This window comes from Dryobates pubescens, chromosome 7, assembly GCF_014839835.1.
Source record: "Dryobates pubescens isolate bDryPub1 chromosome 7, bDryPub1.pri, whole genome shotgun sequence".
NCBI classification, from domain to species: domain Eukaryota; kingdom Metazoa; phylum Chordata; class Aves; order Piciformes; family Picidae; genus Dryobates; species Dryobates pubescens.
This window is the reverse complement of record NC_071618.1, coordinates 2,811,427-2,831,994: the sequence shown is the minus strand read 5'-3', so window position 1 is coordinate 2,831,994 and position 20,568 is coordinate 2,811,427. Positions and strand designations below refer to the sequence as shown.

Below are 20,568 nucleotides of genomic sequence, written 5' to 3'. Positions count from 1 at the left end.
GCTAAGTCAGCATAACACCAGATCAGTGGCTTTCCTACTCAGATTTTCTTCACACTAACCATTGCGTTTCACTTAGCTACAGCAATGCACACACAAACTGCAAGATTTCTTGAGTGTAAGTGCTATGAACAGCCAGAGGACTGGAAAGGAAAGACTTGAGAGTCCCTGGAAGTCTACTAGCTGTGACAACCAGGACTTAGATTTACAACTACAACACACCCTTAATACTAACAGGTACGGTGGGACCCATAAGTGACCAGCAACAGACAGGATCAGCAACGTACAGACATCTCTGAGTGTGAAGTGTTTCTCAACTGGTAGTTTATGCTTTCTCCCATTGGAGGAAGGATGGGATCAGCCCTGACCCAGTGTTCCTTCTTTTCTCAACCTCATCAGTATAACCAGTTATAGCAGTCTCCCGTGGTACTTCCTTGGGGCCTTCACAAGACAAGCTACCTCATTTAAAGAGTGTAGATTTGTCCCACTGGACCACACAGGAATATTAAACTCCAAGATTCCTCAGAGTTCCCCTTTTTAATATTTTTCTAGAAAACAAGTATAAAAATATTCTGAAAGAAATACAATGCACAGAACAAAACCTTCATGTGTATGTTTCACCACCACTGCAAAAGTATATAGTAATTTTAAAAATAATAAAAGAAACATTTAATGAAGGATAGCTCACATCTACAGTTGTGTGCAGTGCCACTCAGTTTTACTGTGGGGCTTCAGCATTCTCATGCTGCAGCCCGTCTCAATGTTTTGGAGTGAGCTCTTGCTCACTGTGTGTCACTGTAGTGCCAGTCCACAGTGGTCAGATGATGTGGAAGATCTTTCACCATCACATCACCATTCCTCAGGCTGCTGTGATCCCTCCGTGAAATTTCTGCTATCGATACACTAAGCTGAATAATCTTTGACAGAAGCCCTTCAGGCTGCAGTTTCCTGTCACCTTCCTCATTTTCACTGGCATATGGTAATGCATATGTTTCCAGAATTTCTTTTCTGGAGCAGCAGAAATAGAAGACTTCCAGGTAACTGCTGGTAAAATTCGAAGAGCTTTCTTCACTTCTGTAGGCAAAGTCTCTGGCTCTTGGAAAGGCTGGAACTTTATTAAGATCAGTTTGATCTTTTTGTCTTCCAATGCACAGTTCACCGCTGCCTGCAGTTCAAAGATACCTGATCCATTGACATAGGCTGGGCTCAAAATAATTATTACTCGTCTGCTTTGTTTAATAGCTGTAACAACTTCATCTGTATACACTGGAGAAAAAAAATGGCAATCATTACTGCTTTCTATAATGTGGTATTTATCTTAACAGTTCCTTTATCAACAGCTTAAACCCAAAAGTAATAAAATCCAGATGTATGGATGCTAAGCAATCACGTAGCCCCTAGAAAAGTGTTTGCTATCAGAGAGTACTGCAGCCATTCTTGGGCGGCCTGGAGAATAGAACTTGCTGCTCAGGAGCTGGAGAACACAGCTGAAACTTTGCTGCTACTCAAACAGGGTCTCAAGGGACAATTTGACTTTTGTTTGTCTCTTCCAGAGACAGGTACTGAGGGCTTTATAATTACTCTAGGCATCACTGACTAAAGTTGCTCAGAAAGTAACTACTGAAATATTTGAGGTCTATTTTTTCAAGGACTGGAGTCTGCTTGCAATTAAATTCTTGGATAAGAAGCTTTGTTTCATCCTTGTTGCTCCCCAGTGACCACACATTCAGATGTGTGTGTGCCTCAAGTGCAGGGGCCAGATATAAATACCAAAATACAACAAGATTTGAGCAGAAACTCCAGTACAAAAATAAAACCATTTACTGATCTGGCGCAGAAGGCTTTTTGGAAAGCAAAAAAACAATTTTATAAAGAACTGAATATTTTCTACCATCCATAGGGACCTTACCTCCTCCTGGCAGAACATCTCTTTCAAGAATGCATAACTTGTATCCATACTTATTTTCCAGCATGTCTGGAAGAACCTCCAGGGCAAATTTTTCCTCACTACTTAGAGCAGAGTCATTTTCAGAACAGCCTAGTTTTGCATAGGACACAAATGCATCAAATTCTTTGCCATCTAAAATAAATAAATAAGCAGCAAGGTATACATTAACAAGTCTGTCTGAAGCTTCTTACCTAATGCTCAGTTTCTATGTATATTTAAATAGGTGTAACACAAACCTAAAATTATCTCCTCTCCATGAAGTATATCCAGTGACCCAATGACAATCCTTTCTCCTCGTTGGCTTGCAGATTTTGTAGATATAGACAAAGGAAGCTACAGATGAATAGCACAAGGACTTTAAAATCAGACATTTTCCTGCACTTTCAAAAGTGTGGTCCCGTTTTCATCAGTGGAAGGCCTGGCCCTTCCCAGGCAAATTCTGTATTGTGGGGAGGGAATAATTTCCAGTCTTTTCTCTCATCTGCCCCAATGCTGATTCAAAAAGTACTCATCAACACATAACATATTTTGAAAACATAGTGAATTTTAAAGGAACAATGTTCTTAGATACCAGTGGCTTGCAAAAGTTGTTGTTTTCATACACTGTTATGCTTGCATTCAGAGAGACTGGTGCAAGTAGCAAAGCCCAAATCTCATCCAAATATCCTCTCAGATGCTGAGTACTGTCCAGTTACTGAATTTTTTCTTCAATATCTTAAAATAATATGTTTGTGAGGTGCAGATGAAAAAATACATAAAACTCTTCTCAGCTTTGGAACACCCTGTTACAAACGATGTCAGTTAGGCCCGTCCTTAACTACAAGGAAATCTTACCTGTTTGCAAAATAAAATATGAAGTGCACTTGAGAGAGGAAGAGGGAAAACAAAATGAGCTGTTGGTGATATCGAAAGACAGTGGACTCAGTCCAGCTCCCTATATGTAGTTGCTTACTGTCATTTAAGGAATCCTGAGGTTGATAAGATGGCCACATCTGACAGGGAAACTATTGAAGACTCAAATAATTTGGAGTGGCAGGACATCATTGAACAGTAAAAATTACATCAGATGCCTATGCTCCATCAATTGAGTTGTATAATATGTTGCTACAGATAATAGAAACCAGGAAGAAATTCAGCCTAGTGCAGACTCTGTGAGTGCAGTTGCAAAGTGAGCTGACAAGCTCTCTAGATTTTACTGTATTGACTATATACTCATTGTGCAGTGAGGCACCTACTTCCAGTATGGACTTAAATGATGGTTCTGAATATCACCCTGTGCCTGAGTGTTAACTTCTTGATTTCTATTCCTAGATTTAAGCTCAGAAACCTGAGCCAGATCTATCAGGGTTCCAAAGGATCAAGAAGAGTCTATATGGATTCCACGGAGCAAAAGAAATACATATGACTGGCTGAGAGAGCTGAGGTTATTCAGCCTGGAGAAGAGAAGACTTCAGAGAGACCTAATGGTGGCCTTCCAGTACCTGAAAAACACCTATAAGAAGGCTGGAAAAGGATTATTTACAAAGGCCTGTAGTGACAGGACAAGGGAGAATAGTTTTACATTATAGAAGGGTAGATTTAGGATGGATGTTAGTGGGAAGTGCTTTACCATGAGGGCAGTGGAACACTGGAACAGGTTGCAAGGTAGTTGAGGCCCCATCCTTGGGGCCATTCAAGGTCTGGCTTGATGAGTGTCTGGGCAACCTCTAATGGAGGATGTCCCTGCTCACTGCAGGGGGAGCTGGGGTTGAACTGCTACATTCAGAACCATCATGTTGCAGAAAGTATGTAATCAAAACATAGGTGTGCAGATTAGGTTTAGAGACCAAGGATTACACAACACATACTATCTCTCTGCTCATCGTCTCTCCTCCTGGCTACAAACCTCCACCACTTCCTTCTACTGGTGCTGAAGCTCCTGTGGTAACACAGGAAGCCAATTCACTTTGCTAGCTACTCACTGTCATTTACTGAATTAATTTGCTGCCAAGTTGAGATAATTTATGCCACCAGTTAGTGGCACGCAGTCCTAGTGTGGTACTTGAAAGTAGGACAGTAGGTCACTAGATTGATTTAGCTGAACTTTGTTTCAACTGTATCTTTGAAAAGTTTTTAAATTGCAATAAATTTTACTACAAGCTAGACATTCCTCATTTCACCCACAGAGGTCACTGAAGTCTTATTAGATGACAACCAATTATAGACACACCATTTTTCTTTATAATATTACTATCACTAAAGCAACTTAAAAACACGTACACAATAAGCACCACTAGGATTTTTCTGTTTTCCCTAGCGTTGTACAGGCCTGTTACAACCCAAGGGACTTTTGGCACATTTAAGATGCTCAAATGGTGGGAAATGAAGAATACCCAAGTTAGGCAAAGTGGCTGCATATATGATTCTATGATGCTTCATTCTATGATCTGTACTGCACTCTATGATTTGCACTAAGGGGGATGGAAGAGAAAAAGTGATGCAAAGGAAGAAACAGCAAAATTAAGCCATTATTACTGCTTTGCTGCTCTATAATCAAACTCACTCAGACCTCAGGCTCCTTGATATACATCCACAGGAAGTAAGAAAGACATAATCCTGCAGGTGAGAGCACATTTTCTGGACAGTCATTGCCGGCAGAAAACCATCTGGGTAGGCACAGTTGGTCTGAGCACTACGTACCTGCATGCTTTAAATAGTGCTGTGTGCATGTGGTACGCAAGAGTCAGAGAGCAAGGCAGAGGCTGACACAGTGGAGTCTAACAGTGTCCTCAATGCACAAATTTTGGCAGGTTTGTCTCTGTCCTACTAACATGAGGTGAGCTCTAAGGGGACTTTCCAGAGGTTCTTAAATCAATTGGTTACCAAATAGAGGGGAAATTTTGAGTAATTTCCCAAATTACTTCTGCCGGATGCCTTAGGGCTCACAAAAATACTTTCCAAAGGGTAGCTAATTGTCTCATTGTGTCTGTATTTATAGATATCTAGACACAGTTATTTCACACTCAAGTGTAATTATATACACATGTACAAGCACAAAAGTAGATTCAGACCCCTGAGTTGCATCAAGGTTCAAGAATTTGTAGAAAAATTTCCTGGGCATGTATTATCAGATTTCTTTCAACCCGTGTATGAAAATTAAATGTTAAATTCTTTGAAATAGGCATTATAATTTCTGATATATTTTTAAACTGCCTGCCATGCTGAAGGCCCATTTTAGCTGGGAGGATGGGATAATCCTACTATGGAGATTTGAAATCTTGGAAACTGATCACTCTGGTATAAAAGTCAAGATGGTCAATGCAATTTTTAGAAAGGAAATACTAATACTTCCCAAATGTGCACTTGTCAGTTGGTGTCCTATATCCTCTTATTTCTCTCTTTTCTTTATTCTTCTGATAAATGATTTGGCTTCTGGGGAAAAAAAATACAATAATGTCTAGAGTCCTTCACACAGTTCTGCAAGAACATCTGATTCTTCTCCACAGGTTCTGTTGAACATTTTGGGGGCATGACAAATGCTTTATTATTCCTTCCAAAGGGACTGCCAAAATTCAGCTTCCTATTCTTATTCTCCATGGGTAAATTAAGAATCTTGTCAAAGGCTAACTGCAGCATTTCAGTTGGTGATACTTCCTCCACGTTGCCTGGGATTTTGTTTCCATCTGAATCCAATGAGCATCTTGCTAGCTTTAACAGCCATTGTATCAGCTCAAAGAGAACAGGGTCATTAAGATAATTTAACTACATGCTTAATTCACACAAGATTAACTCACATGGCAAAAGGCAGTCAAAAACCATGGAGAAAATTAGCTAGTATACAATGTTTCTTACCTCCTATAGTTTCATTGTGGACCAGATAACTTCGGTATGCCAGCACTATTTCAATCCAGTACTGGTAAATAAAGGCAGTGCACAAAAGGAGTGCAAATAGAGTAGAAATGACACTGCATAGGATGTGTAAAAGAAACACTGTAGAAAGAAAAGAGGCTTTCATCACTCAGGCTTTCCAAATTAATGTTGACACTCAGATGAAGAAGTCAGTCCAGAAATGGGGGCAAACCATCTCATGGTGTTTGTTCTTGCCCCACTAAGAAACTTTAGGGAAGTCAGGAATTCATTTAGCTGAAAAACTTAACATACAGTTTCAATCTACTATCATGGACCTTTGAATGATAGCTCCTCGACAGTATGAAAAGGCAATCTGTGATGGAAAGCATTGATGGAAAGCATAGAGAAAATGTTCTGTGTTACACCCAGCAAAGCTGAAGGTAATCATTGTTTGAAATGGAAAGCTCTCATCAGAACACAAATAGTTGCACACACTGCAGTTTAATACCTACATGTATTCTGGTTTTGACCTTTGCTTGAAAGGCTGCCACACTCATATCTGTTATGATAAATTCTCTAAAGCACACATGCTAAGGAGTGGAGAAACAAACATAAATGTCCTATGAAAGTTGAGGAATACTATTGCTTTCAGCAGCTCCTCTGCTTTACTTTATTAGATTGCCTATTAATGTTCAGAGATGCTAATTCTTGTCTTCCCGGTTACTCTCCAACTTCTACTTGGCCCATCTGCCTGCACTCAGTCCCCAGATACCTCTACCCTTCTAGTTATCCTCAGAATAATGTTTCATTCTACATAGTTGCCAAATTAGACTTTTTCTGCCCAGCTTCAAGAAACTTTTGCAACTGGCTAAAAAGACAGTGCCAATGGAGAATGAATTTGTAGCAGTGAGTAAATCAAAACCTGGACAAGGATAGATAGTCATCCATTCATAGTTGTACCTCTCTGCTTTCTCTTCAGCTGGATCACAGCCGTGGCATTCCCCACCAAATTTTCAGCAAAACATGTGAAGTTGCTTCTGAGATCCCTTTCAGTAACTGCTTTCAGTTTTGCAACATGAAGAAGTGTGAGTCCCTGTAAACCTTTTCGATAAATGCTAAAGAGACAAAAGATATATTTGCATGATAACTTTGCTGTTCATTCATACAAGCCCCAACTGTCTTAAACGCAAGGAAAGAGGAGCTTGTCACTTCTTAACATTCAGCTTGAACTTTTAAGAGTGATGCAATATTCTGGTTTGGAACTTTTGTTTGGTTTTTAATATTCTGAGACAATACTAACATCAACAGTCTGCAGATTGAAAGGTTTATTCTTAATTCATCAGTTCAGCAAAACACTCATGCACTTGTCTATTTTAAATGTGTAGCCCCTTTTGTGCTTTTCGAGGATGTAAAAAATTTCCCTGGGGGAAATGCAGGGAAATAAAACATCAAAAAGGAGCCCTAGGAGTGGACTAGTTGGGCAAAAAGACTGAGAAGCACAGATTCTTGCAGAGGGGTGAAAAGCAAACAGAGGAAGATGGAAATAAAGGACAGAAGTACAGAAAATGAAGAGGTGACAGAGAACTCCCTTTGGGCTTGGGTGAGAGTTATGTTGAACAGATCTGTGTCTGCAATCACTTGAAAATACCCAGGGTTTCTGAAGCTCAGTATTTCTCTTTGAAAGCCATAAGTACAGGCATCCCTGGGTGGCCCTGAAGGCATCTCACATCATGCCACTGTAAAATCACAGTCTACCATGACTTTACCTGTGCTAGATCAAGATACACAGGCAAGTGTATGGGCAAGGATTCAACTTTTAGGGAAAATCTTTTGGGAATGTTTTATTTATTTGGGTATTAAAAATAAATAAATTGCACACAAGCAAAAAGCTAAAAACTTGATTAGAATAGAATAGAATAAACCAGGTTGGAAGAGACCTTCAAGATCATCGTGTCCAACCTATCATCCAACACCACCTAATCAACTAAACCATGGAACCAAGCATCCTGTCAAGCCTCGCCCTGAACACCCCCAGCGACGGCGACCCCACCACCTCCTCAGGCAGCCCTTTCCAGTGGGCAATCACTCTCTCTGTGTAAAACTTCCTCCTAACCTCCAGCCTAAACCTCCCCTGATGCAGCTTGAGACTGTGCCCTCTTGTTCTGGTACTGGTTGCCTGGGAGAAGAGACCAACCTCTGCCTCACTACAACCCCCCTTCAGGTAGTTGTAGAGAGCAATAAGGTCACCCCTGAGTCTCCTTCTCTCCAGGCTAAGCAACCCCAGCTCCCTCAATCTCTCCTCATAGGGCTTGTGCTCCAAGCCCCTCACCAACCTTGTTGCCCTTTTCTGGACACGCTCCAGCAAGTCAACCTCCTTCCTAAACTGAGGGGCCCAGAACTGGACACAGGACTCGAGGTGCAGCCTAACCAGTGCAGTGTACAGGGGCAGAATGACCTCCCTGCTCCTGCTGGCCACACTGTTCCTGATGCAGGCCAGGATGCCATTGGCCCTCCTGGCTGCCTGGGCACACTGCAGGCTCATGTTCAGCCTACCATCAACCAGCACCCCCAGGTCCCTCTCTTCCTGGCTGCTCTCCAGCTACTCTGACCCCAGCATGGGGTTATTACTATGCTACTCATTACTGTGGAAACTTTCTATTAGTTTCTAAAAGATGGATGAAAGTGGAACATACTGAAGATTTTTCAAAGCTAAACATTAAAAAGTTAGGAAAATCCATTTTCCAATCTATGTCATGAGTGGTGTATATGTGTGATATCATCAACTGATAATTTTTCCTGTATGACTCCTATTAAGAATTTGATAGTAGGGGTTTTGCTTCCTCGTGTGCACAGAGAAGTTTTCCCGTAAGAATGATTCAGGGTGCTAGCCACTGTCACCTCCACTGTGTTTCTTCCTGAAGTTAGGCTTGGCATAAGTGAATGAGATAAGGAAATAAAGGAAGGACAGGGAAGCATGGTGAATATTTGGATTATCCTCAACTGACAGGAAGTTTTCCTCTGCATGTTGCTTCTCTGCAGGGTCTGGTTAATTCACAGCTGGGGAGATTCCTGAAATTCATTGCTTCAGTTCCTCAGACTGACTCCATAAATACCCCCCAACATCTAGGCACCCAAACTCCTTTCCATGTCCACACAATTTTTTTTACTGATGTCATTTATTTTCCACTCTGACAGTTCCAATGATAGATTGTGTGACTTCTTAATTTTTATGGCCATCAATATGTGCTTCTGTATGTGAAATGCATGTGCCTGTCACATGCTTATGGACATACACATCGATATGTTCAAGAACAGCCTTCTGAGTTTCTTCCAGGAAGATGTACTCGTGGTGTTGTAGAAGTGTTTTTACACTTGGTGACTGTAGTAGTAATCAAAGAACAGGGTTGGGTTTTTTCCTTACCTTGTTTCCTGATTCAAATTTTCATTTATATTCTCTTTGTTGTTTCTCTTCCATGTTACCCTCATTGGAGAAACTCTTTCAAACCCAAACTGTACACGACATTCCAATTCAAGTGGCTTTCCTAGAACAAATAAGAACAGGAAAACCATGTGTGGTTTTCTCTTAAATAGCCTGGGTTCTGTTTAACACATGATGCTTCCTTTAATAGCCAAAAAGTTATATATATCAAGAAAAATGTACATTCTATATAAAATTGCTTTATTGAGCTCTATTGCCATCTATCAATATCTCATTTAAACATTTTCTTTAACTTTTAGATAAGAAATCAAAACTTACCAAGCTCTGCTTCGAGGATCACCATACCATTGGGATACAAGAAGTTTGGTGGATGGATTGTGTTTTTTGCTGCAATCAACAGGAATAATATTACTAAATAAAATACTCTCATTAGTGCAGAAGAACAGAAAAAATATCTTCACATTTTTCTTTTCCAAATGTTAGATGGAATCTAGTCACCTAAGTTCAAGAAGATAATTTCGAGTTGCTGAGGTGTATGAGAGAGCACAGATAAGGATGAGAAGGAAGTTTTGTCCACAAAACTTATCTAATTACTTAAAGACCTGCTATCTCAGTTACTCTGAGGCACTACCATATTATATGATCTGAGGAGCTCAGCATTTAACCTACACTTTAGGTAGGTTAGGATTCAGACATTAGGGATCTCCCTTCCAAACCCCCCTAAAGGGTGCAATCCTCATATCCATTCCCTGTCAAGTCCCATTCCATGCCCAGTAAGTACACACACCTCATTCAGAAGCACAAGTACTTGTATTTAAAACAACCATGTTCTTTTCAAAACAGTGGCTGCTGGAGGGCACAGGTAATGACACCCACGGCTTGCACATCTACTAAGCAATTACCCAGGCTCCAGTAAAACAGCCTGAAGTAACTAAACCCCACAACTCTGATGCTCTAGGAAAGCCCCATACTGCAGGAAATGATGCCATGTGACACTTAGTTTTTTCAAAACCAAACCACAGCAGAGAAATGTGTGCAAGATTCAGGGGGAATATATATGCATATGGCTCCTTTCAAGTTTTTCTGACTGTGATATGAAGTGAAAGAAAAGAACTGAGAAGCACAGTGTGTTAGCTCAAGGTCAGCCAGATGAGAATAAAAGCACAGCTAGTCCATGCCAGTTGTGGGAATATAGCCATAGAGAAGAGTGAAAGACTTGAGATACTGTAACCCAGTACATAGAGGTGTCAAAAGTTGATAAGGTGTGGCTTCTAGGCCCTATCCTGATCCAGTATGTGTTTTTCCCATGACTACTTAGCACCAGATGGAGCAAACATCCGCCAAAGTGCCCAGCTATTTCAGAGTGCTGTCCTAAATAGACCATAGAACTCAGTTGCCTTTCTTAACACCTTCCTTTCACTCCCTAAAACTTCTTGTCCCTTCTACAGAGTGCCTCTTTCTACCAAAATGCTGAAAATAGGTCCTGTGCTGTTGTCATATAGAAACACCTGTACTGTGTCCAACCAGGTCAGGGCATAGAACAGACGTAGCTATGCCTTCATGTGGGACCTGTGAGTGACTGGAGCTTTGAATTAGTGTGTCTTACAGCACTCAGATACAGGTATCTGGAGAAAAAATATTCACATCTCTCTTTTATCAAACTAAACAGTATCCCTCATTCCTGATCCTGAGTTGCTAGCATAATCACTTGCACAGTGTGGCTGTCATCCAACAGCGCTCTGCCAGGAAGTATCTGGCCTTCACCTGAAGAGTGGCAGAGGACATTAAATATAACAGAGAAAGTCATTGTGAATAGAAAGAGAATATAAGGCCATGCCATATCACTGTGCCATAGAGTCATGGCCAGTTTCATTTAGTAATCCATATGAAGCCTGAAAGAACAGGTTATGGAGGCAATAATGCTTTCCTCCAAATACCACATACAACAAATAGCTTGTTTGTTAATTACATTGCTCATGGATCTACTGTTTCCTCTGCTGTCAAAAAGCTATATGGATGATCCCATCAACTTCATCTTCCTTATCCCTGTCAAGTGAAAAAATGAAGTTTTCATCCACGTCACAAGGAACATTTTTTTATCAAACTATCAAAAGTGTTTAATTCAGGGACAGATGTAGAGTTGAAATACACTGCTTTTGACCACGTTTTCCATGCAGGATTAGGACTTCTTCCACCTAGTAGACAAATATCTTCCAAAAACTCCCCATATGGTACACAGGGAACATAGCCACCAGTTGGAATTTTATTAATTCTACCCCCAGATCATATCCTTTTGTAGATAGGATCCCCACTGTTAGAACCTGTGGCCAGCAGGTCAAGGGAGGTGATTCTCCCCCTTTACTCAGCTCTGGTGAGACCCCACCTGGAGTACTGCGTCCAGTTCTGGAGCTCCTTTTACAAGAGGGATATGGACCTGCTGGAAGGTGTCCAAAGAAGGGCCACGAGGATGAGCAGAAGGCTGGAGCACCTCTCCTGTGAGGACAGACTGAAGGAGTTGGGGCTGTTCAGTCTGGAGAAGAGAAGGCTCAGAGGTGACCTAATTGTGGCTTTCCAGTATCTGAAGGGGGCTGGGGAGGGACTTCTCAGGATCTCAGGTAGTGATAGGACTAGGGGTAATGGAATGAAGCTGGAGGTGGGGAGATTCAGGCTGGATGTGAGAAGGAAGTTCTTCACCATGAGAGTGATGAAGCCCTGGAATGGGTTGTCCAGGGAGGTAGTTGGGGTGCCGTCCCTAGAGGTGTTTAAGACCAGGCTGGACAAGGCTCTGGCCAGCCTGATCTAGTGTGGGGTGTCTGTGCCCATGGCAGGGGTGTTGGAACTAGATGATCCTTGTGGTGCCTTCCAACCCTGACTGATACTATAATACTGTGATACATCCAAGGCAGAATTAGATCTTGAAAATTATGGCATTGTATGCTATATGTTATTATTGAACATTCAAATAGGTGTCCCAAGATGTCCAAAGAAAACTCGTAAGAGGATTTTAATGATCACATAGCTAATTCAGTTTATGTATTCTTTGGAAAGAGAGTCTGAACATGAGACATAAATAGGGTGGGAAAGAATAAAGAAAACATAATTTACTTTAGGTAAATTAGTTATTATAGTACTGACCAATGACTTCCACTTTGACCATTGTTCTCATTGTCCACTTGGTAGCGTTGTCATATAGAATGTAATCACACGCATACATTCCAGCATCTTTGTCATATGTTGGATTCAAGTAGATTTCATTATGCCTAAGCTTTAGGCTTTGTCTTCTTTTCATCTGTTTTATCTGATAACCATCCTAATGAAAAGAAAAGAATGTCAAGGAATTAGAAGTCCTATTTATTTATTTATTTATTGGCCATTGCTGCTATTATTTTAAGATATGTGGATAGGATCCCATGGCAGCAAGGCTAAACCAGCCACTTTCCACTGAAGCAAAAAAATCAAATCAAATAAAAATCTTAGGAGTGTGAGGACATTTGTCAGTCTTATTTTAAAAATGTTGGGTTGTAGTATGTGAATGTCTGTGGCTTTTTAAAATCATTTAAATTTTGTGGTTGATGAGAAAATTAGGAAATCATGAACATAATCTAAATTAACCTCCTACTACTAAAGAGCAATAAAAAGGATCACTTCTTTTGATGGACTGGGTATTTTTATTTTGTAAATAAATTACTTTAAAAAAAAAATTCATTCATCAGAAATTCTCTGTCTCTATGCTGCTCTCATGAGACCCCACCTGGAGTCCTGCATCCAGTTCAGGTGCCCCTAGTATAAGAGGCACAATGAACTGCTGGAGTGGTTCCAGAGGAAGGCCATGAAGATGATTAGAGGACTGGAACATCTCACTTATGGGGACAGGCTGCAAGAGTTGGGGCTGTTCACCCTGGAGAAAAGGTGGCTCTGGGGAGACCTTATAGCAGCCTTTCAGTACCTGAAGGGGGCTTACAAGAATCACAGAAATGTTCAGGTTGGAAAAGACCCTCAGAATCACCACGTCCAGCCAATAACCCTACTCTACAAAGTTCATCCCTAAGAAAGCTGGGAAGGAACTTTTTACAAAGGCTTGTGGTGGTAGGATGAGAGAGAATGGATTGAACACTGAGGAGGGTAGATTTAGACTGGATATTAGAAAGAAATCCTTTATGGTAATGGTGGTGAGACACTGGAACAGGTTGTCCAGGGAGGTCATGGATGCTCCTCCCTGGAGGTGTTCAGGGCCAGATTGGATGTGCCCTTGAGTAATCTGGTTTAGTGGAAGGTCTTCCTGCCCATGGTGTGGGGGGGATGAAACTTGATGATCTTTAATGCAAAACTGAAAAAAAGCTCCTTAAATGCAGTGGGTTTAAGATCTAGATGTAGACAAAAGTGGAACTCATTTAAAGTTTGAATGTAAAAGAAGAATAGCTTTGGCCAAATAAAAATGTAAATACTACCAGAATAGAATAGAATAGAATAGAATAGAATAGAATAGAATAGACCAGGTTGGAAGAGACCTTCAAGAGTAGCAAAAAGAGCAATTGATATATCAGTTATTTCTATTTTGCTTGCTTATAAAGGGTTTAGATGGTATGTTACAATCCTTGCAAACAGAGTAGGAATGAATTTTAGCTTGAAACTATTTTAATGGCCATTTGAAAGAAGTCAGTAATGTTTCAGTGAAATAGTGTTTCATTCAAAACAGGAGCCTTGGAAAGAGCAATTCAAAAATTAAAAGACTGTTTTTTCTAACAAAGCCACATTTTCATTGGTATATTTGATGTTTTCAGAACTTAAGATGTTCTAATAAAACTTCTAAACTTACATTTCAATAATATACCAGTTTTGTAAAGAACCTGTTTTGATTTTTAACTACTTCAAATTCTTTGCTAAAGAGAAAGTACTTCTAGGATTCTGTTTCATGGAATAATATTTTGGGTGTGGTGAATTTATTCAAAACTCTTATTTAAGGGCTTCGTACATAGCAATTTCATCTTCTGCTTTTGGGCTGAGTTTCTCAGACTGCATCATCTGCCAAAGAAGAATTCAAGAACTTATGGTACACAAGCGTTAACTAGACCTAAAGCATTACCTCCACTCTTTTGAATGCTCAAGAAAGTGATTCTTACCTTGTACCATTTTACATCTGACTTTTTTATATGGTTGTAGCATTTTGTCCCAGGGCAAGTTATTGAATTTCCATTGCCAGCAAGAAGATATAGTATATTTGTGTCATAACCTGAACATTTTGCCACCTCCTTTGTTTGAACCTCCAAAACAATTTTGAGACAGGGGATTTGTTCCCTGAATGATGTAGGGGGAAAAAAGTTAAACATGTAATACATGAACTGAACTAAAACAATTCCTGTATAGAAATATAAGCCTTTTGCTCTGCTACATACCATATCATGCAGACATACACTCCAGAAGCCCTGTCTTTTATTGGTTTAAACAAAAGTGCATCCGCTTGGAGAACAGGGTTAGAGCTTTCCATGATAGCTTTCAGTGGTTCTTTATCTTTTTGACTCCAGAACCATTTCACCTTGTGCTGTTTTGGAAGTGAGCTGTTGTAACTGTGTGAAGCATATCCATCTGGTAAAGCACACTGTAAAACAAACTCTTCATCACTAATTGCACGATACCACAGAGGTTCAACACGGGAACATCCTGAAAAGAAGGACAATAATGTATCAGCACCACATGAAAAACACATGCTCACCATACTTCAAAACAAAACAAAACAAAACAACACAACAACAACAACAACAACAACAACAAAGAGTTAGGAATACTACAAAAATACAACTTTGCCTTTCTTTGTGCTAAAGGATTTTTTTATGTGACCACATGCTGGGCTAATAGAGAATTGTGTTCTTTAAACTCAACATCTGCCTATGTTATCAAAAGTTTATTCAAAGGCTTCCCAAGATTTTTAGTGACTGAAGGTTTTCCCATGGGTGTTAACCTCAACTCTGTAGAAGAGCAGACACAGCTGTTCTACTCTCCTCAAGTTAATGAGAAATCATAGAATACATACATAGAATACATAGAATAAACCAGGTTGGAAGAGACCTTCAAGATCATCGCGTCCAACCCATCAACCAATCCAACACCGCCCAAGCAACTAACCCACGGCACCAAGCACCCTGTCAAGTCTTCTCCTAAAAACCTCCAGTGATGGCGACTCCACCACCTCCCCAGGCAGCCCATTCCAATGGGCAATCACTCTTTCTGTATAGAACTTTTTTCTAACATCCAGCCTGAATCTCCCCTGGCGCAGCCTGAGACTGTGTCCTCTTGTTCTGGTACTGCTTGCCTGGGAGAAGAGACCAACATCCGTCTGTCTACAACCTCCCTTCAGGTAGTTGTAGAGAGTAATAAGGTCACCCCTGAGTCTCCTCTTCTCCAGGCTAAGCAACCCCAGCTCCCTCAGCCTCTCCTCGTAGGGCTTATGTTCCAAACCCCTCACCAACTTTGTTGCCCTTCTCTGGACTCGTTCCAGCAAGTCAACACCCTTCCTAAACTGAGGGGCCCAGAACTGGACACAGGACTCGAGGTGCGGCCTAACCAGTGCAGTGTACAGGGGCAGAATGACCTCCCTGCTCCTGCTGGCCACACTGTTCCTGATGCAGGCCAGGATGCCATTGGCCCTCTTAGCTGCCTGGGCACACTGCAGGTTCATGTTCAGTCTACCGTCGACCAGCACCCCCAGGTCCCTCTCAGCCTGACTGCTCTCCAGCCACTCTGACCCCAGCCTGTAGCTCTGCATGGGGTTGTTGTGGCCAATGTGCAGAACCCGGCACTTGGATGTGTTCAATCTCATGCCGTTGGACTCTGCCCATCTGTCCAGCCTGTCGAGGTCCCTCTGCAGAGCCTCTCTACCCTCCAGCAGATCAACTCCTGCCCCCAGCTTGGTGTCGTCAGCAAATTTACTGATGATGGACTCGATGCCCTCGTCCAGATCATCAATAAAGATGTTAAAGAGCATGGGGCCCAGCACTGATCCCTGGGGCACACCACTGGTGACTGGCTGCCAGCTGGATGTGGCACCATTCACCACCACTCTCTGGGCTCGGCCCATATAGGAAGCTTTGGGTTGAAAGGGAACTTTAAAAGTTAGCTACTCCAGACCCCCTGCACTTTGAAGTAAGAGGGACTGATATAAACCTGAAGAAGCACCTGCTCACTGAACTCCCTATTTAGACTAAGTCTGACAAGCACTGTCAATGCTTTTCAATTGTCTCACTGCTTTGAAATCTTTCTCTTAAGTTTCAGTTGCTATCACTAAAATGAAACAAATTTATGGATTCTGAAAGCTGTGGGCATGCATCCTAACTTCAGATTTTCTAAAGGCTGACTGATCCTGCTATGAGAGGCCTCCTGCCAGTCAGGACGTGGTAGTCCTTGAAAGTAAGGCAGGATTTCACTGCAACAGGAGGGGCTGAAATCTTCAATTCCTCACCTGCCCACCTAGGATACTCGCTGCAGTTTTGCCCACCTGGGACACTCTTTGCATTTTCAGTTTCTCTCTGTGAACTGAAGTGAATCAAGTTTCTTCAGATAGATTGTGTGAGCAGAAGGTTGATCTATGGGTCTCACTCTGCCTTTCTCCCCTGCAACAGGCTTGGACCACCTCTTGGAGATTTCAAGGAATCACAGAAGTGATTCATTTGCTCCATTTGCTTGCCAGAAAGTTTCCTTTACATTTGCCATTTTCTTATCATTAGGGAAGTAAATCTGACTCATAAACTGTATTACCAATACTTAAAAGGCTTGCTGAAAGGCTAGAGACATCTGTTTGTCTGAACAGGCACAGGAAAATTTCATGGCAAATGCACTTTTTCCAGCTGTCAGAACGCAACACAAATACCAAACCTCACCAAAGCAGACTCTTACCTAACAAGTTAGTCTCTCTAGCTTCTGCTCCACTGACAAAAAATGTTAGGATCCAGCACAAAGTGAGCATGGCTTTCTTCATCAATTTTGGCTGATATTCTAAGATATTCTCTTTAAGAATCATCTTGTTTTCTGTAAAAGTGGAAAACAGATTACTTTTTAAATATTACTCCAATAAGACATACAAGGAATTACTTTTTTTATTATGTAGCTCTATAAAACTTAGCAGACTCTACTCCCTAGATATTGTCTTTAAAACCAGGTTTGCAGTGCTGTTCCTGCTCATACTATATCACAGAAATGCAGGATAGCTGACATTCAAGAATGTGCAACAGTAACTTGTATGGAGTTGTTTACAGATGGATTTCCAAGTCATACCTACGATGCAGAGTGGAAATGCAGGTCTTTCAGCAGTTGTTACTGTTCAGAGAGGAACTTACCATCTAAGATGAAAGACAAGATACCAAATAACAGCCTTTAGCTGATGGCAACTATCAGCAACAGGCTGAGAAGGTATAATTGGCCCCAAACTTCATGGAGCTCTGTTGTATCTTGAAGGCAAACAGGCCCAGAGTGTGCAAACTGGATTCTTTGGGGATTAAATCAAATCAGCAGCTGTAAATGGCATTGAGTTCATGTGACTGTAGTATAAACCTGCACAAGTGAAATCCTCAAAACATGTACTGTGTGGACATCAGGTCTTTGCTTCTTTATCCCTCGAGGCATGTTTCTATTTGGTGTCATTATCAGATAAAATGGACATACCCCAAGATGTTCACTAGGATCAGCAGATCAGCCTAAAAAATCCCTTCTTTTCCATAACTTACCCGCTTGTGCACCACACTACTGTGCTGCTCTGATTCAACAATCCTTAACAGAGACCTACTGATCAGGGTAGCACCTACATCATCACAAGGTATCAGCTCTGTGGTGTGATATCTGTGAGATGAGACCAAGAACACCCAGGGAATTTGAGAGCAGTTCTGCAAAGCACTCAGAATCCTGTCCAGGGTGAAACCCCAAACCCCTTGTATGAAGTGTTTTTCCTCTTCTGCTAAGACACTTGATCTGCAACCTACAGCCTTCTCAGCCACAGGGCAACAGGAAAGGCAGGCTGTCAAGCATTTGGGTTTTTAGTAAGAATATATCCAACATCTGTTTTTGACATATCTCGAGTGCCTGATTCAGGACCTCAAAGAGTAAAGGCCACATGCTATGCTGATGTTCATACTGTACAATGGAGATCTCAAGGACGTTTTTTCTTTGCTCATTTGGCCACAGAGTGACTGCATTTGCACAGCTGCCAGAGAGGCACTGTGTCAGCCGAAGGGGTAAAAAGAAAAGGTCAAGCTCATCCCTTGTCTGTTGGCACTTCATGTAAATCAGGCATGACTCACAGAGGCAAGCAGCAACAAAGCATTGAGTGCATACTGAGCTAGCAACAGAGGTGAAGAAAACTCCCACTCTGCACTTTTTCAGGCAATTCTTCTGCATAGAGAGGAACACTTGAGTCACCATTCTCTTCAGCATGTCTCTATTCCTTGCAAGTGAATGGAATGATCTGTTTTTACATTCAGAGGTCAGATGGAGCGGACTCATTTGTCTTTACTCATGGCTGGAGAGCTACCAAACAGAAAGGGACCTGGGGGTGAGGATTGACAGATGGATGAACATGAGCCAGCAATGTGCCCAGGCAGCCAAGAAGGCCAATGGCATCCTGGCATACATCAAGAATAGTGTGGCCAGCAGGAGCAGGGAAGTCATTGTGCCCCTGGACTCAGCACTGGTTAGGCCACACCTTGAGTACTGTGTCCAGTTCTGGGCCCCTCAGTTTAAGAAGGACATTGAGACTCCTGAATGTGTCCAGAGAAGGGCAGTGAGGTTGGTGAGAGGCCTCAAGCACAAGCCCTATGAGGAGAGGCTGAGGGAGCTGGGATTGTTTAGCCTGGAGAAGAGGAGGCTCAGGGGAGACCTTCTTGCTCTCTACAACCACCTGAAAAGAGGTTGTAGCCAGGTGGGAGTTGGTCTCTTCTCCCAGGCAACCAACACCAGACCAAGGGGACACAGTCTCAAGCTGTGCCAGGGGAAGTTTAGGCTCGAGGTGAGGAGAAAGTTCTTCACTGAGCGAGTCATTCGTCATTGGAATGTGCTGCCCAGGGAAGTGGTGGAGTCACCATCCCTGGAGGTGTTCAAGGCGGGGGTTGGGCAAGGCACTTGGTGTCATGGTTTAGTCATGAGGTCTGTGGTGACAGGTTGGACTTGACGATCATTGAGGTCTCTTCCAACCTTGGTGATTCTGTGATTCTGTGATCCTAGTGCTTTGTTACAGATTGACTGTTGCCAACTGTCATTGCCCCACACCCATACACCTTTTAACATGATCCTGAAACCCCAAGTCAATACATACGTCTAAATAAAGAGTTATCTACCAGTGTTGGACTGAAGTCCTCCTGAGTTATAAAAGACTGTCTTATCTTCTGTAAAAGGATCAATGCATCCTGACTCTTGAATCTGGGTTTATGACAATCATAAGGACCTTCATAAAGATTCACAGATTCACAGAATGGTTTAGATTGGAAAGGTCCTTAAAGATCATCCAGTTTCAAGCCCTCTGCCATGGACAGAGACACCTTCTACTGGACCAGGTTGCTCAAAACCTCATCCAGCCCAGCCTTGAACATGTCCAGGGAGGGAACATGCATGACTTCCCTGGGCAACCTGTTCCAGCATCTCACCACCCTCACGGTAAAGAATTTCTTTCCAATATCCAGTCTGAATGTGCTCGCCTCAAGCTTCAATACATTCCCTTGTAAAAAGTCCCTTCTCAGCTTTCTTGTATGGCACTTCAGGTATTGGAAGGCTGCTATAAGGTCTCCCTGTAACCTTCTCTTCTCCAGGCTGAACATCCCCAACTCTCATAGCCTGCTCCCATAAGGGAAATGCTCCAGCCTATGACCATCTTTGTGCTCCTCCTCCAAACTCACTTCAGCAGTTCCCCCATGCTGGGGACACCAGAAATGCTTCAACACTTTTTTTGTAGTCCTCCCACATGCCCCATTCTTGCTTCCATTACTTATAGACTCTCCTTTTTCAGCCAAGTAAGTCCAGGAGCACCTTGTTCATCCATGCAAGTCTCCTGGCACTCTTGCCAGCCTTCTTGGGATGCACTGCTCCTTGGCTTGGAGGAGATGGTCCTTGGATACCGACCAGCTTTCTTAGGCCCCTCTTCCCTCCAGGGCTTTATCCCATAACACTCTGCCAAGCAGATTCTTTGAAGAATGAACTCCACTCTCTTGAAATCCAGAGTAGTGATCTTGCTTCATAAACTCTTTGATACTTTGAGGATCTTAAACTCTACCATTTCATGGTTACTGGAGCCAAGGCTGCCCTCAAGTTTCACATCGTTCATCAGCCCATCCTTTTTGGTGAGGACAAGGTCCAGTATAGCACCTTTTCTGATGGATTCCTT

The 20,568-nt window shown here is 42.0% G+C and overlaps 1 protein-coding gene across 1 annotated transcript; it reads right to left on the bottom strand.

The window, feature by feature from the left end:
- Positions 1-889: 889 nt before the first annotated feature.
- IL18RAP (interleukin 18 receptor accessory protein) lies at positions 890-17,223 on the bottom strand. The gene is made up of 10 exons (XM_009911446.2): positions 17,100-17,223; positions 14,606-14,870; positions 14,333-14,507; positions 12,348-12,522; positions 9,531-9,599; positions 9,195-9,315; positions 6,734-6,888; positions 5,777-5,914; positions 1,907-2,077; positions 890-1,263 (listed from the first exon to the last, which is right to left on the bottom strand). Exons 1-10 carry the CDS (start codon positions 17,221-17,223, stop codon positions 890-892), a joined length of 1,767 nt encoding a protein of 588 aa, XP_009909748.2.
- Positions 17,224-20,568: the final 3,345 nt, after the last annotated feature.

Excerpts from the sequence above, each read along its gene's own strand:
- IL18RAP (XM_009911446.2), bottom strand. The coding sequence starts at position 17,223 with ATGATTCTTAAAGAGAATATCTTAGAATATCAGCCAAAATTGATGAAG. Across the intron at positions 9,316-9,530 it reads GATCCTCGAAGCAGAGCTTG|GAAAGCCACTTGAATTGGAA; the intron begins GTAAGTTTTGAT and ends TATTTGTTCTAG. Across the intron at positions 1,264-1,906 it reads AGATGTTCTGCCAGGAGGAG|TGTATACAGATGAAGTTGTT; the intron begins GTAAGGTCCCTA and ends TTTTTTCTCCAG.